Raw genomic sequence first — 27,034 nt, 5'->3', positions numbered from 1 at the left:
AAGAAGTGTCAGCAAATCCAGAAGATTCCCTAAATCGTGTGGTTCACACAGTGGACATGGTTGTAGTGTAATAAAACCTTTGAAAATAGGGATGTGACCTGATGTTAAAATCTTGGAAACTTATTTAAAGGTAGCTGGACACCCAGAAGTGGATTCCCCAGGGTAAGGGTTCTACTTGGTGATATCACAAAGATAACAGAACAGGAGACCCCAGCCTCCATCCTCCAACGAAGATCAGTAGTTAGCTGTCTACAAACAAATGCAGCTCTGGGAGAGCTCTGGAGTTGACTTAAGAAACTTCATGAACACAGTAGGACAGGTAATTTGAGAACATCTACACAAAAGGAAGGAAAAACAGCTCCATTTACCTGCATCCTCCCATCCTCCAAGCCAGCATTGCTTAGCACCAAGAGGAACCCCACATCCAGACAGTCCCACTCACTGGAAAAGGAAGAGTGGAGTGAACAGCCAGCTTCCCCAACCTTTCAAGGCACCACACAAAGGACTTACTTCACTTTCACTCCTCCCAGAGGTCAGCAAAACTGTGTATAGAGATCACTAGGAATAAGGAAGAATAGCAGGGATATCAATATAAGCCCTACAGTGCAGGTGACCAAAATTCCCAGTAATGTGCTTTGTAGAGGACCCTAGCACCTTTCCCTACTGAAGAAACCAATGGCCAGCACAGCTACCACAGACTTCTTCAGATTTCACCAGTTTTCATCCCATAGGTATTCGCAATTGCTGACGCCAGCACCAAGGTCTCTGCCTGCCCTCACCCCTCTGGAGCCTGGAACCCATACCAGTAGCCAGCCCAGGTCTGTGTGGCTGCATGAATGCAAGACTCTAGCCTAGACCCCTACAGCTGACCCCCACTACCGGGCACATGCTCAGGGATGACCCCTCCAGCTATGCCCTTGCATATCATCAGCCTCCACTGCCATGTATGGACCATGGCAAGATCCTTCAGCCAGAGTAGTGCATGCTAACTGCCAGAGATACCACAGCTTGAATTGTGTCCGCAGTTGAGCCTGACTTTTGCTGTTTGCTTTGGCCTCTACCACTGCATATGTGCTTGCAACTGGCCTCTTTTACGGCACAAGACCCTGTAGCTGGCCCCTGCGCTGTAGCTGCATACCACTGGCTCCAATTACCACCACTGTCTGCCCTGGTCCCTACTTCCTGGACCTAGAGGTGCCATTCAAGAACCCCAACTGCCCTTGAAGCTTCAGTGGACCCCCTGCAGCACTCGCCAAGGACTACACAATTGCTGATGCTATAGACCCCATCAGCCTGAGCCAGTGAGTCACCACATTCTTCCTGGAGCTAGAGATGTCACACACCCCTGCACCTGGTGCCCTGCACCACTAAGACCCAAGGTCAAAGCACACCCCAGTGTGCCCCTGTTCTCAGGTGAAGGTGTTCCTTTACCAAAGTCAGCCCATAGAGTCTGAAAAAGATGACTGCTTCTTCAGAGGTGCAGACACCTACACCAGGCAATGGAGATCATGAAGAATCAGAGAAACAAACATGACTCTTCCAAAGGAACACAGTAAACTTCCAGTAACTGACCACAAAGAAATGGAGACATAGGAATCACCTGGCAAAGAATTCAAAATAATTGTTCTAAACTTGTTCAGAGAGCTAGTAAACACACACACACACACACACACACACACACACACACACGGACACACACACAGGTAGTTTAACAAAATCAGGAAGAAAAAAAACGAGAAATTCAACGAAAGAACAAAAAAGAACAAAACAATTTTTTGGCTGAAAAATATCATAATTGGAGAATTTAGTAGAGAGTTTTGACAGCTGAAAAAAGAACCACTGAGCTCAAACACAGATCATTTGAAAATATTCACTAGAGGAGCAAAAAGAATGAAAAGAAAACTTGATGTATGGGACAACATTAACGGAAATAATATACCCATCAATAAAGTCCCAGAAGGGGAAGGGAAAGGTATAAAAAGCTTATTTAAAGACATAACAGGAGTTCTCCGGTGGCTCAGCAGGTTAAGGATCCAGCATTGTCACTGCTATGGCTCTGGTTACTTATATGGTGCAGGTTTGATCCCTGGCACAGGAATTTCTGTATGCCATGGGTGCAGGCAGAAAAAGAAAAAAAGAATGACAGAGACCTTCCCAAACCTAGGAAGAAATTAGGACATCCAAGTTCATGAAGCAAATAGGCCACCCCAAAATTTTAATCCAGAATGATCTTCTGAAAGACGTATTATAATGAAACTGACTAAAATCAAAGAATTTTTAAAGCAGCTAGAGGAAAAAAGTCTATCATACAAGTAAACCCCATTAAGGCCATCAACTGAATTCTCAAAAGAAACCTTCAGGCCAGGAGTGAACAGGCTGATGTGCCAAAAGAAGAAATCTGCCAACCAAGAATACTTAACCTAATGAATTTGTCCTTCAAAGTGACAGCAAGATAAAAGCATTATGCTGTAATGCCTTCAATTTTCACAATACTGTATGCCAATTATATCCGTAAAGCTGGAAGGGAAAAAAATACATGTTAATTCTGTGCGTAAATGAGTATTATTTCCCTCAAAGTAGGTTTTCTTCTCTTCCATTATTTTGCCCTTCCCTACATACACACACTATTTAGTCAGTAACTAAAAGCAGCTAAAATCAAACGAAATAACATTCTTCAATTTCCCAGTTGTTCCAACCTATCACTTCTTTCATGAGTTTCCTCCCCAACCCCCAAAGGACTTAAAAATAGGACTTCCCTATTGTATTTATAAATACTCCACCTCTGGAGTTCCCGTCGTGGCGCAGTGGTTAACGAATCCAACTAGGAACCATGAGGTTGCGGGTTCGGTCCCTGCCCTTGCTCAGTGGGTTAACGATCCGGCATTGCCGTGAGCTGTGGTGTAGGTTGCAGACGCGGCTCAGATCCTGCGTTGCTGTGGCTCTGGTATAGGCCAGTGGCTACAGCTCCGATTCAACCCCTAGCCTGGGAACCTCCATATGCCGCGGGAGCGGCGCAAGAAATAGCAACAACAACAACAAAAGATAAAAAAAAAGACAATAAATAAATACTCCACCTCTCTCAGATATAAATATATCTGTTATATATGTATCTTACAACTGCGCATGTTGCTGTTGTTAGTAGTTCTGAAATGTTTGGGTTCATTTTCTGGGAGTTTTTAGGAAGACATTTATATTTACGTAATCTTCAAATAATAGTGTTTTTTCTTTTCCAACATGTGCTTTATTGTATATTTGCTTTGGCTAGAGCTTTCAAAATAGTGTCAATAATAATAAGCATCCCCATGTTGTTTGTTACGTTAAAATAAATGTACTTGGCATTTTTCAACTAAGTATATTGTGAATCTTGGTGTCAGATAAGTATTCTTTACCATATTAAGTCCCTCTACTTCTGTTTCTCGGGGGGAAAAAGATCATTAGGAAAAGTTAAAATTTTGTCAAATGCTTTTTCAGCATATAGCCTGATCAAAGTGGCTTTATTCTTGTGACCTAGTTTTATTACCTTGCAAGTCGTAGAAATTATACATTTACAGTTTTTCCTTGTACTTGTGTTTTTGGTGTGTGTGTGTGTGTGTTTATGATGTCCTTCTAAATTTCCATTAAAGATTTATACATATGCTCTCTGTTTAACAAAAACCAATATTCAATATATATCCATTAAAATGAAGGTGTAGTTTGTATTATATAAAGCCTCCATGGCTTCATTAAATTTTCTGCAAAATATGTTAAAAGCTTAGATGTTACAGTACTTTTTGTAATTTGTTTTTTACACTAACATTTTTATTTTGAAATGATGATGTCCTTACATGAAAATATATGATAGATTAATATGATTAATATAAAAATGGTGTTTCAGGAGTTCCATTGTGGCTCAGCAGAAACTAATCTGACTAGTATCCATGAGGATGTGGGTTCAAACCCTGGCCCCACTCAGCCAGTTAAGGATCCTGCGTTGCTGTGACTGTAGTGTAGGCAGGCAGCTGCAGCTCTGATTTGACCCCTAGCCTGGGAATTTCATATGCCTTGGGTTCAGCCCTAAAAAAAAAAGAAACGAAAGAAAAACAATTGTGTTTATTCTTAATACTTCTACTCTTGTTCATTTCTGTCTCGTATTAATATTACCCACCCCTGCTTTCTTCTTGTTTTGTTTTCTTGCATTTTCTCTTATTTTTAATCTGTGTTATTTTGTTTTCAGTGTATTTCTTATGAATAACATAGATCCCATTTGAGATCATTTGTCTTCTAATGGAGTTTAGTTGAATTTAACTTTGTTGTGATTTGTTCTTACTTCTGTCACCTTATATCTTGTTTTTTATGCTTTCTTGCCATGTTTTTCCTTTTAAGCTTTTGCTTTATTCATTAGATTTTCTCCCAAATAATTTTAATGTTCTCCTATTCGTGGTAACCTTTGAATTAATTTAAGAGTGTGCGTGCGTGTGTGGGGGGGGTTGGGGGAGACATGGCTTTTTTATCTAGGATGAAGATGACTTCTATTTCTTTTGATGTCTTCTATTGAAAGTCAAGAAATTTAGCTTCCTTCCACTTACTTGTCTCCACTCAGTTTTTACTTTTTTTTTTTTTTTTTTAATGGCCACACCACTGCATATGGAAGATCCCGGGCCAGGAAATGAATCTAAGCCACAGCTTAGACCTGTGCTACAGCTGTGGCAACACTGCATCCTTTAGCCCACTGTGCCAGGCCAAGGATCGAACCCACACCTCTGCAACAACCTGAGCGCAGCAGTTGGAGTCTTAGCCCACTGCACCACAATGGGAACTCCATCAGTTTTTTCATTTTTAGTAATCTGGTGTTTTTTTATTCCAAGTCAGTTTTTTAAAAATAGTTTTACATTTATATATTTTCTCTTTCAAGGACTTATCTTATGCTTCATTATTTTATAAACATTTTGGTATAATAGCTAAGAATGTTACATGCTCTAGTAGACTGTCTAGATTTGAATCCTGGATCTTTGACTCTGGGAGGAAACTATATCTTAGTTTTCTCTATTTTCACAGGAGATAGGTATAGTAGTACAAATGTCACAGAGTGGTTTGGAGGATTAAATAATTCATATTAAGTGCCTGATACATAATAAACATTTAGTAAATGCCACATGCCATGATTATTTTATTAATAACTGTAATTTAAGTTTAACTCTGTTCTGATTTTATTGCTCACTTAATTTATTGCTCACTTCTTAATTGATCTCATCTTCCCTGTCTTTATTTCTTTGTTTTGATTGATTTTTTGCTGTTGTTGTTGTTGGCTGAAGAATTTCCTCAACCAGGAGTTGGCAAACTTTTTCTTAAAGGGCAAGATAAATATTTTAGGCTTGCAGTCTGTAAGATCTTTGTCACAGCTGCTCAGCTCTGCCCTTGTCGCTTAAAAGCAGCCAGGGACAACACCTAAACATATGGCTAGCCAGCAGATCATAGTTTACCAATCTTTGCTTAAAACTTTTATTACTATTCTTTGTGGAATTTTATTAGAAAGAGTTTGTAGATTATATAGTTTTTATACAGTCTTGCATCTTCTGTTACATAGAGATAAATGACTGCATATGTGATTTTTAAATTACAGCAGGTTATTCTATAGACTTGCTCAACAGTGTTCAAGTGTTGTGGAGAATTATGATATAACCTTAATACTTTATGTTAACTTTTTCCCCTCCTGCATTGTTGAGGATCTCTTTTTCTTTATCCTTTGCATTTGTTATTTTACTGAGGCAGTGGCCAGGGTGGGGGTGGGGGTTGTCATTTTAAATGAGCAAGCCTAAGAAGAAGAATTAGACTGCTATATTTCACCTTGAACTTCGGCTATTTCAGATTGCCTTATTGTCTTTTTTTTCCCCATTAAGGAGATTTTCTGGGTGTTATAGTCCAAAAGTTAGCAATAAAAATGTCGTATTTTAAATTGCACATCATGTGAGAAACTAGATATTTTAAGTGATAGATTGCTCACTGTTTTGATATATTGTTTGGTCCTCCTGTATTTCAGTTTAAAGGAAGCACACAGCTGCACAGCCACAGAAAACATAATCAGGAAACAGTCTTATTAACTTACCCTTTTTTTGAGCATATTAACTCACCAACTGGTTATTAACTAAAATTTGTGGTAAAGTCAAAAAGTTATTACAGTGTTTTAAATTGTAATTCTAACACAACCAACAAAACCTTGATTTTAACTTTATCTCATTAACACAGTGTCTTCTATAACCAATTATAGTAGATGTGGATTTTTTTTTTTTTTTTTTACACTTGCCATTTCAGATCATACAGTCCAAGAATATCATTTGCCAGGAGCTCCTCCAGTGGTATAGTGGGTTAAGAATCTGACTGCAGCAGCTTGGGTTGCTGCAGAGGTGCAGATTCAGTCCCCGGCCCAGCCCAGTGGGTTAAAGGATCCAGCATTGCCACAGATGCATAGGTCAGAACTGAAGCTCAGAGTCAGTCCCTAGCCCAGGAACTTCTATATGCCATAAGCGCAACCATAAAGTTAAAAAAATAAAAAAGAAGAAGAAAAAGAAAAAAGTATCATTTGCTTGATTTTAAGGCAAAAGATTTATACAATCTGAAGAGAAACCAGAGCATCATTTGCTTATTTTAGAGCAGAGTGCCGTTGACTTCAGGTAGCAAGATAAATAGTGGCTCTTTAGATCAATAGGTAATTCTTCACGACAAACATGAGGGCAGGCCTGACTGTGGGACTTCTGAGTTGAAGCAGAAAATGTAATTGTTAAATTTTTGAGCCAGTAATATTGTTGATATTAAGCCTTGCTTCATATAAATCTGCCTTTTGACAAAGTTAACTGTGTATAAAAATTAAATTATGGAGCTTTATAAAAAAGAAATATTTTTGACTTTGTGCTTATTTTTAATCATTTTTTAAGTCTTCTGTTTTTCAAATATTTGCAGTCCTTTTACTAGCTATAATGCCAGCCTGGTACTTACAATAGAACCCAATATTAGAAAATGCTGAAAAGGCTAACAGTTTATCCAAGAGTACCTGTAAGATAGTTACCAACAGAAATTAAATCAGACTCAGAAGGCAACTAGGTCAATGAAAAGAAAATTGATCTGCCATTGCTTAAGTATGTTTTAAAAAAATTCTTAGGACATTTTCACTTTATGTAGCACGCTTTTTGGAAGGTAAATCATTCCCAGGAAATGCTATAATACAGCTACAGCGCATCATACCATGGGAATTTATTCTTTCCACTCTGTAAAAAGGGCAGAAAGAATTCTTCCAGACTCTGCCTAGCCATCATACCTTGATGAATTCAGTAGAATTGAGAGAGGGACACTTTTTGAAATCTAATCTTGTAGTTTTTTCCTCCTCCTTTCCCCAAACCTGACATGAGAAAATAAGACACTAAGGCCTCATAGAAGAAAAATGTTAGTATATTATTCTGCAAAGAAGGAGCACTATTTTTATTACAAAGGATAGGTCAGGAGTTCTCTGGTGGCCTAGTGGCTAAGGATTTGGCATTGTCACTGCTGTGGCTCAGGTTTGATCCCTGATCTGGGAGGTTCCACAGGCTGAGGGCATGGCCAAAAAAAAAAAAAAAAAAAAAAAGAAAGAAAGGAAATTCCAGAATTAACTATATTTAGGATACTGCATTTATGGGAGGCATTGGCCATCTTAAGTACCCCACAGGAGGGCTGTGAGGATGTTGACACTATGTTTTTATGTATTCAGAGGGTTTTCATATAGGTAAGGAGGCAGTTATTTTATTTCTCTAGAAAATTACACCAGGACAGTTTGTAAGAGCTAAAAGCATTTAGATTTGGGCTCTGCATGAGAAAAAAAATTCAATTAATGTGACCAATAATAGGAGTTCCCGATTATTGGCTCAGTAGTTAACGAATCCAACTAGGAAACATGAAGTTGCGGGTTCTATCCCTGGCCTCGATCAGTGGGTTAAGGATCTGGTGTTGCCATGAGCTGTGGTGTAGGTCACAGATGTAGCTCGTATCCCACGTTGCTGTGGCTGTGGTGTAGGCCGGTGGCTACAGCTCCAATTCAACCCCTAGCCTGGGAACCTCCATATGCCGAGGGAGTGGCCCAAGAAATAGCAAAAAGACAAAAAAAGAAAGTGAACAATAATAGTTACACCTGGGAAGTGGTGGTTTCCTTCTCAGAAATAATCAGAAGCTTTGTATTGTCCTTACAGATTCATTAGGCAGGTTCATCATTTAACAAAGGTTCATCATATTACAGAGTTTTTTCTAACGCAGAGTTATCTGATATTGCATATTAATTACCTCATTTGTCCTATGCATCATTTTAAAACAGGAATGGTAGAGGTAGGAATTTTGTGGTAGGATAATCAAACCAACAAAAAATAAGAAACTTATTTAGGGAGTTCCCGTCGTGGCACAGTGGTTAACGAATCCGACTAGGAACCATGAGGTTGCGGGTTCGATCCCTGCCCTTGCTCAGTGGGTTAACGATCCGGCGTTGCCGTGAGCTGTGGTGTAGGTTGCAGACGTGGCTCGGATCCCGCGTTGCTGTGGCTCTGGCGTAGGCCGGTGGCTACAGCTCCGATTCGACCCCTAGCCTGGGAACCTCCATATGCCGTGGGAGCGGCCCAAGAAATAGCAACAACAACAACAAAAAAGACAAAAGACAAAAAAAAAAAAGAAAAGAAAAAAGAAACTTATTTAGAATTTAACCTATTCATTTTGTTGTTGTTCATTCCGTCAGTCCTACCAAAAAAGAATTTAAGGCATAATGACTCATTATGTCGTTGGAAAAACCAGAATTAGAGCCCAAGTCTTTTGCATTTTCTATTAAAGAAAAGCAAGTGAAACAGTCTTGAAAATCTTGAGACACAGCTAGTGTTGTTGCACTCTGATTATTTGACTCACTACACATAGAAAATCTTTTTTTTCATATTACTAAGAAATGTGGAAAAATCTACTGTGCTTCAAACAAATCTGGAATTATTGCTGTTGACAATAAAAGAATAATATAAAAGTGTTTTATTCTTAAGTAGAACAAATCTAATGTATCTCCCTTTACTTGTAGAAAAGACTGTCATGGAATTCTGTAAAGGAAGCATACTGATGAACTATGTATAGTCTTTTTTTTTTTTTTTTTTTTTTGCTTTTTAGGGCCGCATATGGAAGTTCTCAGGCCAGGGGTTGAATCAGAGCTACAGCTACCAGCCTACACCACAGCCACAGCCACGAGCAATCCAAGCCACGTCTTCGACCTGCACCACAGCTCACGGCAATGCCAGATCCTTAACCCACTGAGCAAGGCCAGGAATCGAACCTGCGTCCTCATGGATATGAGTCAGGCTCGTTACCACTGAGCCACGCCAGGAATTCCCTAGAGTCTTATTATTTTAATCAGTTTCAACATACGATCATTTTAGAAACTGCTATGCAAAAAGTAAATTAAGCTCTTAGCGCAGGGAGGGGCCAGGGCAGAGCTTGCTGTACACTATGTAAGTAGCCTGGAATTTGAAAGAATTCCTCTCTCAGTATCTTTCTATGAAAATAGGTTGTTGTGAGTTAATGTAAACCCAAGACAACGTTAAAGCTTTCCAGAGCAGCTGTATTTAATAATCACCTCTGAAGCCTAAATTTAAAGAGAGACAGGGGAGTACAAAAAGAAATTGCCTAACAGCTTTTTCCTGTGTAGCATGTTTCAGAGCTGGCTCTTTGCTTGTTTGTGTTAAGAGCTTTGACATGAGAAGATGAAAGAAGATTGAATAGAATGAGGGAACTACTCCTGGAAGGACCTTCTGGGTAGACTGCTCAGGCCTAAATGAGAATGTGCAAGGCTGCTACCCTGACTTGTCATATGTATCAGTGACCAGGGCACAGGAGCTCAGCCTGAGAGTCAGTACATATTCTTTAAGAAACACTCTGAGTCACTCCACATAAAGCAAATACCCTGAGAGTAAGCCACGATAAAAGAGAAACAGCAAGTAGTATAGGATGTGCTTTGTTTGGTAAAATGAATTTAACCTTAGTTGTAGGAGGACATATTAACTATGATTCACTGGAATAACTCATTCAGACGTGTGCCTTTACAGAACTCACAGGACAATAGGAATAAAAGATCAAAATAGAGCTAGAATTTTAAGAACTCTGTGTGATCTCTCTCGTCTTTGGAGATGGACAATGAGAATGCTGCATTTTGGCTCAGTGGGTTAAGAATCCAACTAGTATCCATGAGGATTCGGGTTCAGTCCCTGGCCTCACCAGTGGGTTAAGGATCCGGAGTTGCCCCCTTTGGCATAGGTTGAAGTTGTGGCTCGGATCTGGCATTGCTGTGACTGTGGCGTAAGCTGGCAGCTGTAGCTCCAATTCAACCCCTAGGCTGGGAGCTTCCATATGGCGCAGATGCTGCCCTAAAAAGAAAAAAAGGAAAAAAAAAAAAAAGCTTTGTTAATTCATGAGGAGCAACACCTTGACTGCCTCTGGCCAAATCTTCCCCTATTTCTATTCTTTTGGACGGTGTTTCTCTTGATGTTGCGCTGCCACCTCCTCTGTCACTGCTTCCTCTTTCTTTACTTTCACCTTAAATATTGACTTCTAACTACCTTCTACCCTTTCCTTACTCTTCTCAACCTTCATTTCTCCTTCGACACCTTTGTCTCAGGTCTTTGCAGCTCACCGTATTTATGCTGATGACCAGCTTTAACCTCTCTCTTCTAAGCTCTAGACCCATATTTCCAACTATTTCCTGAACATTTTCATCTGAATGTGCTGTGGGCCCCTTAAATTCAGCAGGTCCTATCTGCACTCATTTATCAACCTTTTTACGTTATTTTGGTCTCTTGTTTAATGACGGGCAAGCTAGCTGGTAGCCTAAGCCAGTCATGGTGTCAGCAGTTTTTACCCTCAACTCAGCATAGCTAATTGATCATTAAATTATATATTTTCTGCCTCCTCGAGTTATTTCAGATTTGTTTCCTCCTCTCCATTACCCCTGCCATCACCTCAGGTCACATTTTCAACACATGCAAGAGCTTCTATGATCTTCTCTGAAGATGATTCTTGTATTCCAAAGCATCCTTCACACTGTAGCCAGAGAAGTTCTTTGTAAATGTTTTAAAGTTAGCACTCCCTGCTTAAAACTTTTAGTGGCCTCTCACTGTCTGCAGTGGTTACAATTTCAAGTATCTACAAGGATTAGGCAAATAATATATGTGGGTGAAGTGGGCCAAGTGGGAGGCAATAGGGGAGAACCAGGAGACACTCCTGTTTAAAGAAATTCAGGGAGTTCCCATCGTGGTGCAGTGGTTAACGAATCCGACTAGGAACCATGAGGTTGCAGGTTCGATCCCTGCCCTTGCTCAGTGGGTTAACGATCCAGCAGTTGCCTTGAGCTGTGGTGTAGGTTGCAGATGCGGCTCGGATCATACGTTGCTGTGGCTCTGGCGTAGGCCGGTGGCTACAGCTCCAATTAGACCCCTAGCCTGGGAACCTCTGTGGGAGCGGCCCAAAAAATGGCAAAAAGACAAAAAAAAAGAAAAGAAAAAGAAATTCATATTCAGGATTTTTAAAAGTATGTGACAAACTTATATGTGAATCTGTTGCTTATAGGTCTCCAATTAGTACAACCAAGCTTAAACTACTGAGCATTGCGAATGCAGTGGGTTTTTTTTTTTTTTTTTGTATCAGGTTTGTCCTTTAGAGGAACCACTTGGAACTCTCAGCTATTGCAGAGACTGACATAACCAGCGAATCATGTTTCGTTGTTTAGTTTCTAAGTCAACACATACCAGAAGGAAGAGTGTATGTTTATTGTTGTAGGTACCACCGGCTTCATATTGGAGGCTATGGAACATAATGAAAAGTTTATGGGCTTTGGAGTCACTGTTGACCTAGGTTCACTTACCAATGCTGCTGCCTATTAGCTGTGTAATTTTGAACTAGTCCTTTAGTGACTTGGACACTTTCCTACTCTCTTAAAAAAAAAATAAGGAAATAAAAACTTTCAGGATTGAGAGTACAAAATCAACTTAAAATTTAATACCTTAAAGTTATCCATCTCAGTGCTTGAAGATAGCATGCAGACAAGCAGTAAAAAATTTAAGAAGTGACAATAAATATATAAAAATCTAATCCCCTCAGCTGCATGCTTCTTAGCAGTCATACCTGTGGCCTAAGAGCAAACCTGTTGGAAGCCATTGTCAAATGGGGCAGACAATTGGAAGCTGACAAGCACATGATTCTAAAAACCAGGAGCTTACCAGCCTAGTTGGCCAGCTAGCTGATGATGGAAGTTAAGCCTAGAAAGTGTTGCTACCGACAAATTCATGAGCAGGATGGAGATAATGAACTCTCTGCAACAATGCATAATATACTAAGCCCCTTTTTACATTTTTCTACATATAATCTTTATTTTTTTTTACTAAAAATGATATTAACTGAAATTTTAATTCAGTAGTATTAGGACATATAGGATAGGGAGTTCCCATTGTGGCTCAGCGGTTAGCGAACCTGACTAGCATCCATGAGAATGCAGGTTCCATCCCTGGCCTCACTCAATGGGTTAAGGATCTGGCATTGCTGTGAGCTGTGGTGTAGTCTGGTGGCTACAGCTCTGATTGGGCCCCCATATGCCGTGGGTGTGGCCCTAAAAAGACAAAAAGACAAATAAATTAATTTAATTAAATGGTGAGCAATGCTGTTAAAATTTTTTTAAAAAGATATATAGGGTATTTTGTTTTGCTTTATTCTCAATAGCTTAATAAATTTGAAGCACAAAAGAAGTGAACAACTTAGTTTTCTTTACTAGAACATTTAGCATGGTAAGAAAGAAGGGCTGTTCAATTTATGCTTTATCCTAGTGCACAAGTATATTTGTGTTTTGATTGATCTGGGAACATTAAAGAAGTCTTCTAGAGCTTACATCATTCACTTAAAGAAAAGAAAATATACTGTCTTCTCAAACTGCATTTTTCATTTTTTAAAAACATTTAGGTATACTTTGCTCAATAATTGGTATACCGAGCTGACATGGTTAAAATGGTGGCTAGATAGCTAACAGTGTGCTTTTCTGCCTTACCACAGAGCCATAGTGATAATGAGTAAACAAGTGTAGATGGTAACCTGTTGACAGAATGATATCCAGGGAACTCCTTTTTTTCCAGATTTTTATTTTTTATATTTTAGTTTATTTACATGTTCTTTCAATTTCTGCTGTACAGCAAAGTGACCTGGTCATGCGTGTCTGTATACATTCTTTCTCACATTATCCTCTATCATGTTCCATCACAAGTGACTAGATATAGTTTCCTGTGATATATATATATAGCAGAATCTCATAGCTTATCCACTCCAAATGCAATAGTTTACACCTGCTACCCCAGACTCTCAGTCCCTCCCACTCTCTCCTTCTCCCCCTTGGCAACCACAAGTCTGTTCTCCAAGTCCATGGGTTTGCATCTTTCCTGTAGATATGTTCATCTGTGCCATATATTAGATTCCAGATATAAGTGATATCATATGGTGTTTGTCTTTCTCTTTCTGACTTACTTCACTCAGTATGAGAGTCTAGTTCCATCCATGTTGAGGCAAATGGCATTATTTTGTTCTTTTTTATGGCTGAGTAGTATTCCATTGTGTATATATACCACATCTTAATCCATTCATCTGTCATTGGACATTTAGGTTGTTTCCATGTCTTGGCTGTTGTCAGTAGTGCTGCAGTGAATGTAGGGGTGTATGTATCTTTTTCAGTGAAAGTTCTCTCTGGATATATGTCTAGTTGTGGGATTTCTGGGTCATATGGTAGTTCTATATTTAGTTTCCTGAGGTACCTCCCTACTGTTTTCCATAGTGGTTGTACCAATTTACATTCCCACTAACAGTGTAGGAGGGTTCCCTTTTCTCCACAACCTCTCCAGCATTTGTTATTTGTGGACTTATTAATGATGGCCATTCTGACCAGTGTGAGGAGGTACCTCATAGTAGTTTTGATTTGGATTTCTCTGATAATTAGTGATGTTGAGCATTTTTTCATGTGCCTGTTGGCCATCTGTATATCTTCTTTGGAGAAATGTCTGTGCAGGTCTTTTGTCCATTTTTCAATTGGGTTGTTGGGTTTTTTTGCTATTTAGTTGTTTAAGTTGTTTGTATGTTTTAGAGATGAAACCTTTGCCATTTGCATCGTTTCCAACTATTTTCTCACATTCTGTAGGTTGTCTTTTGGGGTTTTTCTTGTTTGTTTGTTTGTTTTTATGGTTTCCTTGCTGTGAAAAGTTTCTAAGTTTGATTAGGTCACATTGGTTTATTTTTGTTTTTATTTCTCTTGCCTTGGGAGACTGACCTAAGAAAACATTCATACAGTTCATGTCAGAGAATGTTTTGCCTATGTTCTCTTCTAGGAGTTTTATGTTGTCTTGTCTTATGTTTAATCTAAGCCATTTTGAGTTTATTTTTGTGCATGTTGTGAGAGTCTGTTCTAGTTTTATTCATTTACATGCCACTGTCCAGTTTTCCCAGCACCACTTGCTGAAAAAACTATCCACTCTTGATTTTATTTAAACAATGGAGAGACTAGAACAAACAAAGTAAAAAGCTAGCTGGCTTTTAAAAGGCAAGACAGGAGTTTCCATTGTGGCTCAGCAGGATAAGAACCCAACATAGTATCTGTGAGGATGTGGGTTTGATCCCTGGCCTCACTCAATGGGTTAAGGATCCAGTGTTGTTGCAAGCTGTGGCTTAAGTCAAAGATGCAGCTCAGATCCTGTGTTGCTGTGACTGTGGTGTAGGCCTGCAGCTGCAGCTCCAGCTCCAATCTGACCCCTAGCCAGGGAACTCCCATATGCCATAGGTGCAGCCGTAAAAAGAAAAAAAAAGACAAGACAAAGACTTAGAGTTTCACTTTCTTACTTTGCAGCAGTATAGCTCATCCTAGATTTTCATGCTTAAATAATGCTATATTTTAGTAACAGAGCAATAGCATTAATATTATACAATAAGAGGGGATGGTTTCAAAAAAAGCAAAGCTGAAGTATTTAAGAGAGTATTGAAACAAAGATAGACAAGTGCTATCTTTGCTGACCAAATTCTCTTGGTTTTAAGGAGTATTGCTAAAAGGTTGATCAAGATAAATACGGTGGCATTCTGTGACTTGATATTAGGTTTTGATGTTTAGCTGTCTTTTTTTCTTAAAGGAATGATTTTTTTTTTGTTTTTGGTCAATACCTTCTAAATATTTTTTCTTTTTCCTCCCTCCTTTGCTTCCTTCCCCCATCCTACCCTTCCTTCTTCCCTAACTTGTAGCTCCTCAGAGAAATTTTGAGATTGCCTTCAAGATGTTTGACTTGAATGGAGATGGAGAAGTAGACATGGAGGAATTTGAACAGGCAAGTTTTCCTGAAAATTCCCTTTAAATACATTAATATTTAACACATTTTCATGTACCTTGGAGTTACTGTGACCTTCATGAGTGTATTCCGATGCTATCCAATTTTGGGGGGGCCTTGCCTATGACACGTGGAAGTTCCCAGACCAGAAGTCAAACCTGCACCACAGCAGCAACCCAAGCTGCTGCAGTAACAACATCGGATCCTTAATCTGCTGTGCCACAGAGAACTCCTATCCAGTTTTTGAAGTACCTAATGTTTGATTTTTCAGAATTGTCCTTACTTTTATTAGGTGGGGTTTTTTTTGTTTGTTTTCACTCTCGATTTAAGGAATTATTTGAGCATATGATTAAGGTCCAAGTTGCTCTGATTCCTCAACATGAATTAGACTCTAATGCTTATTAGATGCTAAGTTATGGCTATTCAATCATATATTCAGTCAACATTCATTAAATAGCTCCTTTGTGCCAGGCATTTCTAGAATACAAGGTTGAATGACATATGTTCTGAAAGGATTTCTAGAGAGAAGGAAAATGGCATCAGGCCTTTTTACTCTAAAAGGTTCCAGCCATAGATGTATACAGTTTCTTCTGAATCCTATGGAGAGATTACATTTCCATCAAATATCTGTCCTTTCAGGGCCACAATACCGCTCTAAATATGATTGTGATTGTTAGAAGTAGCTTTTTTTGTTTTTGCTTTTTAGGGCCACACCTGGCAGCATATGGAGGTTCCCAGCCTAGGGGTTTAATCGGAGCTTCAGCTGCCAGCCTACAACACAGCCACAGCAATGCCAGATCCGAGCTGCGTATGTGACATACACCACAGCTCACGGCAATGCCAGATCCTTAATCCACTGAGCAGGGCCAGGGATCGAACCCTAAACCTCATGGTTCCTAGTCGGATTCATTTCCGCTGCGCCATGACAGAAATTCCAGAAGTGGTTTCAAAACATAAAAAACTGACTGTGTGGGAGAAAACTTTTTTTTTTAGAGCCGTGCCCATGACATATGGAAGTTCCCCGGCTATGGGGTCACATCAGAACTACCACTGCCCGCCTATACCACAGCCACAGCAACGTGGGATCCGAGCCTTGTCTGCAACCTAAACTGTAGCTAACAGCAATGCTGGATCCTTAACCCACTGAGTGAGGCCAGGGATCAAACCTGCATCCTCATGGATACTAGTTGAATATGTTTCCGCTGAGCCACAATGGGAACTCCAAGAAAACATTTTTGTATTCAAAATGAGTAAAGGGGCAAAAAGGAAGTAGAGAAAGTATCAAAATAAGAAATGCACAAAGACAGATATTTCAAAATACCTACAGATATTTATTCGAATTTGCACCCTTGTGTCCATCTAATAGCGTCACCTTTCCATGATTCTGTGCTTTGCTGGTGTTACCAGGTGGCCTCAAATGATTGTAAATAGCACTTATGTTGGTATTCTTAATTTTATCTTATACAGAACTATTTTATTTTTATTGAGATATAGTTAACATATAACATTGTATTAGTTTTAGCTTTATGACATAATGTTTGACCTATGTATATACTATGAAATGACTACCACAGTAAATTTAGTTAATATTCATCACCAAACATAGTTACAGTTTTTTTCTTGTGATGAGAACTTTTTTGTGTGTGTGATGAAAACTTTTAAGGGCTACTGTGTTAGCAACTTTCAAATATGCAATTGGTTTTGTTAACTGTAGTTTCCATGCTTATATCCTCAAGCCTTATCTATCTTTTAACAGGAAGTTTATACCTTTAAACCACCTTCACTCATTTTGCCTACTCTTCACCCCCTGCTTTTGGCAACCAACAATCTGTTTTCTTTATCTATGAATTCGGCTTTTTTTGTTGTTTTGTTTTGTTTTGTTGTGTTGGCATTTGGCCACCCCATGACATATGAAATTCCCAGGCCAAGGATCAGATCTAAGCCACCGTTGCAGACTACGCCACAACTCCAGCAAAGCTGTGCCAGACTTGGGATTGAATCTGTGTCCCAGTACTCCAGAGATACCACCCATCCCATTGTGCCACAGCAGGAACTCTAAATTCAGACTTTTTTTGGATTTCACATATAAGATCATACAGTATTTGTTTCTTCTCTGTCTACTTATTTCTTTTTTTTTCTTTTTTTTTTCTTGTCTTTTTGTCTTTTGTTGTTGTTGTTGCTATTTCTTGGGCCGCTCCCGCGGCATATGGAGGTTCCCAGCCTAGGGGTCGAATCGGAGCTGTAGCCACCGGCCTACGCCAGAGCCACAGCAACGCGGGATCCAAGCCGCGTCTGCAACCTACACCACAGCTCACGGCAACGCCGGATCGTTAACCCACTGAGCAAGGGCAGGGACCGAACCCGCAACCTCATGGTTCCTAGTCGGATTCGTTAACCACTGCGCCACGACGGGAACTCCCTACTTATTTCATTTAGCATAATGCCATCAAGTTCTCTTTATCCATTCATCTACCAGTGGACACTTAAGTTTTCTCCATGTCCTGGCTTTTGTAAATAATACTACAGTGAACATGGGGGAGCTGAAGATAGCTCTTTGTCATAGTTTTATATTTCTTTTGATTTTCTCCAAAGCATATAGCATATAGTAAACGTACACATGACTAGTTGAATTGATATGTTTTGATTGATTCTCATGTTATATATTCTTAACAAGTTATCTAAATAAAAATATTTTAAGAAGATATTTAACAACTAAGAAATTCTAAGAAAATCTCTAACACTCATTCGTAAAATCTAGTGATAATTTTTTTTTAAAAAATGAGTTAAGTTTTATTTTCTCTGTGCATTTGCAAAACACTTAGGACAGACATAGAAGGGGGAAGAAAAGGAAAAAAAAAAAAAAAAAAAAAACCTCCTGTAAAAAAAATTACACTTACAAAAAAAGGCCTGAGAGGGATTAGTGCCCTAGCTCCTGCAAGCTACAGTAACTCTAATTGGTGGTCCAAGGAAGTGAAAAGGTATTGGGAGGATTAACAGGAGGAAAGACAGTGAGAAATCACTGAGGGAGAGGGCCTCGAAGAGGGCCTTGAGGGGGAACTGGAGGCCGGGGAATAGGTCTGGGCGGAGGGAGGGGTCCCCACTGGTAGCCACAGGGTGGAGGTCATGGAGGGCCAGTGTATCCATGAAGGGGCATCAGTGGGAGAGATCTGTGCATACCATGTGGCGGTGTAGGACCGGAGTGACCCATGGGCAATCCAAACGGAGACCCTGGGGGGACATGCCTATTGGAGAGGGTCCAGGATGAGGCATTCCAGGTGGTGGTCGAGGTGGTAGCTGCCCCCCAGAGCCAGGGGGCCCAGCATGGGGGTGTCCTAAGCCATGAGAGCCATGGTGGGCCAGCTGCATCTGAGACATCCCTAGATGGGTTATCCCACCCGGTGGGAATGGGTGAGGATGTGAGTGTCCATGTGCAGGATGTCCAGCCCCTGGGGTTCCTGTTGATGGAGGGAACAGGTAGAAAGGGGGTACTGGGGGTGGGAAAGAGCCAGGAGAAGGCATGCCTGATGGAGGAAGCCCAGACCCCAGTGATGATACTGCAGGATTGGGAGCAGATGATGGAGAGGGGGCATCTGCAAAGGGCTGACGAGGACAGTTAGCCTGGGAGAGTGGGTTCTATGCTGCCAGAAGACATTCAGCTGCTGAGCCATGGCGCTCACCCTTGGAGTCCTTAAAGGCATAGTTCACAGTGATTGGGCGGTTACAGAGGTACTGCCCATTTATGGCCTCAAATGCTACCTCTGAAGCATCAAATGAAGCAAAATTAATAAAGGCATAACCTTTGGAGTTGCCTGTGTCAGGGTCCCGTATTATCTTGGGGATTTGTAAGATGATCCCAAAGGCACTAAAAGTATCATAAAGCAATTTCTCACCAATCTCTGGGTCCAGGTTTCCAGACACAACTTAGAATAGATTTACAAGGAGATCCTGCTGAATAACATTGAGAACTATGTCTAGATACTCATGTTGCAACAGAAGAAAGGGTGGGGGAAAAACTGTAATTGTAATGTATACATGTAAGGATAACCTGACCCCCTTGCTGTACAGTGGGAAAATAAAAAAAATAAATAAAAAATAAAAAAAAAAAGAAAATGTTGGCTCCCACATCCATGTTTTTGTGGTGAGCTGATGGCTTGTTCACCTGAATTGGCTTCCTGTAGAGTTTGATCATGTTCATGATCTTAATGGCATAGTCAGCATCTTCCTCATTCAAGAATTACACAAAACCATAGCCTTGATGCTGACCAGTGACTCTGTCCTTTGGCATGTGGGTATTTACTACTGGCCCTGCCTGGAGAAACAGCCCCCACAGCAGTGGCTTGCTAACCTTCTCATCAAGGCCCCCCACGTACATAGTAGCATCCTGGTTCCACTCGGAGATCAGCCCGGCTGCCATGGCTAAGGAGCTCCCACTGTCTCCAGAAAGCAATACTGCCCCCTGATCTCAGTACTCTAGTGATACATTTTTTTAAATAAAGTTTTATAAAGACACTTATACTTAGTAATAGTTTGTGCATAAGGGGGATGATATTTGGGTTGTGCTATTATTAATCATTAATAAAAATGCTATAGCATTAATGTTCCCTAAAAACATTCCTTTTTCTCAGTCACTTATACACACACCTTCAGCACCATGCTTTTGAAGCTAACTTTCACGATTTCCAACTTAGGAAGGATATAAGCTGCTGTATTTATAACATTCAATCATGACAGGTCCTGATGCTGATGCTCAATTACTGGATTCACTGCTCTCAGAAAGTTCTTCACTTCTCACACTTAGGCAGATAAAATGAATTATGTTTTGCCTTCGAACAGAAGTGACACAGTATTTATTATCCTGCATTACAGTTTAAAGTCTAAAATAACTTCAACTTAGATAATTTTATACTTATCTTTCAAGTTTCCATGTGTATGAAAAACAAATGGCAACCAGTCTTACTTACAGGATAAAACGTGAGCCCAGAAAAAAATCATAGTCAAAAACATTTATGATATTAACCTAGAGGTAAAAGGAGACTTAGAGATAATGTACTCTCATCATGAATGTTTCCAGTGAGAAAACTAAGCTCCAGAGAATTTACATGAGCTGCTTAAACTGTGCTGTCACTGCACAGCAGCAGAATTATACCCTGTGTGTCCTGATTCCCCATCTACTGTCTTTCCTTTATACTAGTTTTACCTTTTAGAGCCAAAGACTTTTAAATTGTGTTATATAAGTCTTTTTTTAATGGTCGTAGGTAATAAATAAATAAAAGACATTTTTCTAAGGTAAATCCATTGTTACAAATCTTAAGTTTTTAAATATTATGCTTTTCTAATTTGGCGATTTAAAAATCATTATTCACAGGGCTATATATACATTGTTTATTTAACATACCTTTAATATTTATCCTTATATATCTCCATTTTAATCATTCTGACTGTATATATATTTTTGGCTTGTAAAGAGGTAGAAAAGACTTCAAGACCTAGTGAAAAAATGCTAAAGCAATTGTAGACTGGCTTTAAAAAGCTCGATTCTATATAGTTAGGTCACGGTTCCTAGTGCCCAAAATTATTCATTCTCAAAAGCTCATTTAAAACTTCTCAAAGATAAAACTAATTTCCCATCTTCTCTTAGAGAATTGTTTCATACCAACTTTGTATTTCATGTTATCATTCTAATAAATGTGTTATTGCTCTCTTATATGCAGGTATTTGCCTATAGCTATACTGCATCTTGTCACCAGTAGAGAATGAGTAGTGAGACATGTGAAATTTTTAAATGTCTCCCGAGATATGGAAGGTATTATTGTGAGGTTGATGTTATTTCAGTGTTGTATGAGAGGTTTTGAGCCTCAAAAACAAATGCATACTATTTTTTGAAAGAGAGTTGTTTTTTTTTTTTTTTTAAGAGCATCCCAGTTATAAAGGTGTCAGACATTTGTGTTAAATACAGGTTCAGCTACTTGCTAGCTACTTGAACTGGAGCAGGTTACTTCAACAGTGTTCCTCAAATTCTTCACCTGTAAAATGAGGGTAATCATAGGGCTCACCTCATAGGGTTGTTGTGAGCATTAAGAGAGAATCATAGCACGGTGTAGGCAAATAGTAAGCAGTTGAGTTATTGTTCTTACTTTTCTATATTTTCCATCTACCTCGTAATGTTTTTCTGGACGGGTTTTGCTTTTCCATTAGGTTCAAAGCATCATTCGCTCCCAAACCAGCATGGGAATGCGTCACAGAGATCGTTCTACTACTGGTAACACCCTCAAGTCTGGCTTGTGTTCAGCCCTCACAACCTACTTTTTTGGACCTGATCTCAAGGGGAAGCTGACAATCAAAAACTTCCTTGAATTTCAGCGTAAACTTCAGCACGATGTTCTGAAGCTAGAGGTGGGTATTCCTGGGACTTCAGGGCACTGTCCATTGTGTATGCAAGTGGAGCTGCTAGGTTGGCAGGGCCCTGCACTGGAGGCATTCTTTCAATCTACCTCCAGCCACGAGAACTGATTGGTTTGAACCTTATCAATGATCTCCAGCCTGACAGCAGGTTGGAAATAACATGTTCTGTGAAAATGTCTCAGAGTAAAGTGGCTCTTGGACGAAAAGCCAAAAACGTCTAAATTGAAATTCTTAGTGGTCTTTGGATATTCAGCTTAAGGAAAAAGAAATTCAGGGTCCAAGGCATTCTGAACTTGAACCTGTATGTTTATTATGTAGGAAGTACCAGGAGGTGAGGGGAATAATAAGGAGCAGTTTCTATGAAAGTTTACAAAGGTAATAACAGCTGGAAACACAAAATGTCAGAAATAAAAATGTGAGTGCTCAGAGTTACAAAGTTGTCATCCTCTGTTTGAGACTTTACTTTTCCACTTAGTTTAGACCATCACGGTGTTCAGTTCCTGGCCACAACTCTGTAAGAACATTACCTTTTCCTATGCATGCATTTGTTGGATTAAGTATAATTGGGGTCAGTTGGCTACTCAGTCTATTCAGTTCAACACACGCGTTAAATACCTTCTATATGCACTTTTGTCTGAAGACCAAAAAATGAAGTCTTTGATTCCTTCAGATTTTAAAAAATTCCCTTATGCAGTGTTTCTCAGCCTCTTTTCTTCTTAACATATGCCCTACTTTAATGTTACTTAAAATTTCAAAACATTAAATACTATGATTAAAAACACATAAAAGTATTGAAGAAAAGCACTGCTTTGTTTTAAAACTCTGAATATTACTTCTGTCTGCTCTCCCATTTTCCCCCCAAGATTCTAATATACTCCTCCCACCTCTTCCACCCACTTAACTCAGTTGAGACAGTTTGAAAAATCACAGCTGAAGTCTCATTATTGATAAGAACATTGTTTAATATTCATTCTCTCGGAGAGAAGTAGAAGTATAGATCACACTGAAAATCAGATCTAACTTTGGAACATGCTTTCATACCGGTTTTTTGTTTGTTTGTTTGTTTGTTTTTGGAAATGATATAATTAATATTCAAAGAATTTACCTCAAAATGACAAAGTGATGATTTTCCACAATTCAGCCTTTTCGGGAGGCTCATGTAGCCCCCATAATACATGGTAAGTACTATGTATTTATTATTTATATGGTGCCAGGGACACAAAACCTTACCTCTACCCTCCTAGTATTTCCTCCTGGTCCTGAGCCTTAAATTGACTTAAGACAGATTAACAGGAGAAAAGCAGACAGATTTTTACACATACATGGGAATCCCCATAGGAAAATGAAGACTCAAAGAAGTGGCAAGGCTGTGTTTATATACTAAGTTGATCAAGGAAAGCAACTTAGCTTTATGAAGTTTGCATTTTTATCACCAGAAAAGGGAAGTCAAAGTCGAGAGTGGAGTTCCCGTTATGGCGCTTCGGAAACAAGTCCAACGGGGAACCATGAGGTTGCGGGTTCGATCCCTGGCCTCGCTCAGTGGGTTAAGGATCCGGTGTTGCTGTGAGCTGTGGTGTAGGCCAGTGGCAACAGCTCCGATTAGACCCCTAGCCTGGGAACCTCCATATGCCTCAGGTGCGGCCCCAAAAAGACCAGAAAAAAAAAAGTCAAGGGTAATCTATACTAACAGATACTAATTATTAAAATAATTCTTAACTTCCTTTAGTCCCCCATATATTTTAATTAATTAATGCCCACAGTTGCCTCTCTTTGTTTTCTTCCTGCTGGTACAGGGGAGGACATTTTTTACAGGGGAGTTTTATGTCCTGCTTTCAGGAGTCTGACAGTTTTGGTGAAAGATTTGGTATGTACTAGGATTCTAGAAATATGCCCCTAGTATTCATACCTGGAATGGTCTTCTTTGGAAATATTATAGCATATTCTTGGAATGTAAATTATTTAACTTATTAATTGTATAATTACAATTTAACATGAAGTATATATCTAGAAAATGTAGTTAGAGAATAAAGCACAAACTAGAATGGTACTTTTGGAGTTCCCATCGTGGCACAGTGGAAACGAATCCAACTAGGAACCATGAGGTTGCAGGTTCAATCCCTGGCCTTACTCAGTGGGTTAAGGATCCGGTGTTGCTGTGAGCTGTGGCATAGTTTGCAGACGAGGCTTGGATCCAGCTTTGCTGTGGCTGTTGTGTAGGCTGGCAGCAACCAGCCATGACAGGAACTGCCTTAGGATCATCTGTAGGCTTTGGACCCCTAGCCTGGGAACCTCCATATGCTGTGGGTGTGGCCCTAAAAAGACAAAAGCCAAAAAAAAAAACTAAACAACCATACATAGTCATCAGAGCATGGAACGGATGCGAGCCTCACCACAATCTAGCCTGAACACTCAGTCCTGAGCACACAATAGAGTCTCAAGAGACAGAACCTGGGACTTTTGTCTTTTTATCCTGAAATGCTATAGAGCTTAAAACTCATTTATATATTGTATAGATAGCCAATGAAATAGAATGTTAGAAAGCAGATTAGGGATCTCATACATTTGTACCTACACTAGCCTACACCCACATACAGAAGAAGAGAGATCTAAAAGACACTTATATCTAAGATATTTATTCTAGAAAACCCTCTTGCATTTGACACTGCCTTAGGATCATCTGTAGGCTTTGGGCCAACTCATACCAAGACTGTTTCTGTTTTACAGTCAGCAATTCCTCATGTAAGGGAACCAGTGGACCGTTTTGTTGAAGAACTCAGCCTATCATGTAATAAATATTCTATTTATTACATAACCATGTCTATTAATCCTGAGTCTTTTCTTTCCATGTAATGACACAAGTTCAGTGACTAAGTGCCTCCATATTTAAAGTTGGGGTTTTTTTTGTTTTTGTTTTTGTCTTTTGTCTTTTCTAGGGCCTCACCCGCAGCATGTGAAGGTTCCCAGGCTAGGGGTCCAATTGGAGCTGTATCCACCAGCCTACACCAGAACCACAGCAACACCAGATGCGAGCCTCATCTGCAACCTACGCCACAGCTCACGACAATGCCAGATCCTTAACCCACTGAGCAAGGCCAGGGCCCAAACCTGCAACCTCATGGTTTCTGGTCAAATTCGTTAACCACTGAGCCATGACAAGAACTCCAATTTAAAGTTTCTTGAGTCAGTACTGTGTCTTCCCAAATAGACGTGTGATTCTTTGAGGAGGTGTGAATAGCAGAAAGAGCAAAGGGTTTGGTGAACTGCTAATGAGACCTTGGTTAAAATCCTGTTTCTACCATTTACTGGCTATGTGACATTTGGTGAGTTATTTGTTTCTAGGAGCTGAGACCCTAAGTTGTAAAACACAGTAATGTTAAGTACGATGATGTTTCTTATGGGCTGAATTTTGTCCCCCTGTAGAACAAATTTCAAAATCCCCAGGCCGAGTCCCCAGGCCCCAGTTTGGAGATGGGGCCTTTGAAGATGTGATTAAATTAAAAACAATGCCGTTAGGGTGGGCCCTAATCTAGTCTTAACTGGTATCCTTATAAGCAGAGGAAATTTGCACACCCAGAGAGACAGAGACACCAGGGGGGTACTTGCATAGAAGGATATGTGAAGAGATAGCATGTGAAGAGATAGCAAAAGGGCAGCCAACTACGAGCCAAGGAGAGAAGCCTCAGAGGAAACCAACTCTGCCTATACCTTGATCTCGGACTTCCAGCCTCCAGAACTATGAAAAAATAAATGTCTGCTGTTTGTCACCCAGATAGTAGTATTTCGTTATAGCAGCCCTAGTAAAGTAATACAGTGGTACATGCCTAACAACACTTGGCATGTAGTATGCCTTTAATAGGTATTCTTTCACCTTCTTTTGTGTACTCTCTGCCCTTTAGTATGGCAGTTGGCATATAGTAGTCACCTAAATAGGTCATCTCAGATGAGTGACTGAAAAGCCTTACTTTGATTTTGAAATAGTTTTCTGATAAAACATCCGGAACATGGAAGCAGTTTTTTTTGTTTGTTTGCTTTTTAGGGCCACACCCGCAGCATATGGAGGTTCCCAGGCTAAGGATCATATCAGAGCTACAGCTTCTGGCCTACACCACAGCCACAGATCCTTGTGGCTCACGGCAGCGAGGCGCGATCCTTTACCCACTGAGTGAGGCCAGGGATTGAACCCGCAAGCTGGTGGTTCCTAGTCTGATTCATTTCTGCTGTGCCACAATGGGAACTCTAAGCAGTTTTTGTTTTTTGAAACACTTTTAATTTCTCTTTTTTGAAGTTTGCGTAATTTCTCCCCAAGAGGAAAATGGAAATGATTAACAGTATCTTAACTTTCATATGGGTTTTATAGTTCCATCATTCTTTCTGCTTATCTCTTAGCAGTTTTGTTTCATTGCTTACTTATCTACTTTAAAGTTTCAGATCAAGATTTATAGCTTCATTTAGTTATTTCTATCATTTTTCTCACCACGGTAGCTTCAAGAGTGAAGAGAACACTATCTGTCAATTTTGATTGCCAGAGGGGTCAGGGAAGGGGGAAAAGTCCATGAACATTTATTGAATGCCTACTATGAGCCAGGTATTTTACAGATATTACCAGTGTTATGGGATTTGGTGGTATTATACTCCTATTACAGACGTAGAAACTGAAACTCAAAAAGATAAAAGTTACAGAGGTGTTAAACAATACAACCAGGATTCCAGCTCAGTCTTTCAGACTAATTCTTTTCTCTTCTTCATCTGATTGTTAATACTTTTGGTCTGAGATGAAGTTTCTGTTCCTGATTTATTTGGAGCTCTAAAGAAAAACAGAACATTCTGAATTTTAGAAACAGGAAAAAAAATTTTTCTTAAATATCTACAGTCTCCTTTCTTTAGCACCGTGTTTTCCCAGTTCTTTTGTTCCTCAGGTTGAACTTTATGACTGAGCAGAAATACACTATTTTTTGTGTGTGTTTATAAGATATTGCCAAAACTAGCTGTTTAGTTTCTTTTCATAACAATCATTAGCTTGTTAGGTTTTTAAAAATGTTTTAATACTCTTAATTCTAGTCAGATTTGTCTTATTTATTTTTATTTATTTATGTTTTTTTGGTCTTTTTGTCTTTTTATTTTTATTTTATTTTATTTATTTTTTTTATTTTTTTTTTTTTTTTGTCTTTTTGCTATTTCTTGGGCCGCTCCCACGGCATATGGAGGTTCCCAGGCTAGGGGTCGAATCGGAGCTGTAGCCGCCAGCCTACACCAGAGCCACAGCAACGCGGGATCCA

General features: G+C 39.6%; 1 protein-coding gene and 1 pseudogene across 9 annotated transcripts in view; one reads left to right on the top strand and one right to left on the bottom strand.

Annotated features, from left to right (window-relative positions):
- Window positions 1-27,034, top strand: part of MICU1 (mitochondrial calcium uptake 1) — a 241,898-nt gene that overhangs the window by 134,903 nt on the left and 79,961 nt on the right. For all 9 annotated transcript variants that reach the window (XM_021071962.1, XM_005671068.3, XM_005671070.3 and 6 more), the window contains 2 exons: window positions 15,274-15,356; window positions 21,552-21,749. In XM_021071962.1, coding sequence (XP_020927621.1) covers window positions 15,274-15,356; window positions 21,552-21,749 — 281 coding nt within the window. The remainder of the gene's footprint in view (window positions 1-15,273; window positions 15,357-21,551; window positions 21,750-27,034) is intronic.
- On the bottom strand, window positions 18,230-20,949 carry LOC110256744 (annotated as a pseudogene).

The sequence above is a fragment of the Sus scrofa genome, chromosome 14, assembly GCF_000003025.6.
Source record: "Sus scrofa isolate TJ Tabasco breed Duroc chromosome 14, Sscrofa11.1, whole genome shotgun sequence".
Classification (NCBI taxonomy): domain Eukaryota; kingdom Metazoa; phylum Chordata; class Mammalia; order Artiodactyla; family Suidae; genus Sus; species Sus scrofa.
This window is presented reverse-complemented; position numbering and strand designations above follow the sequence as displayed.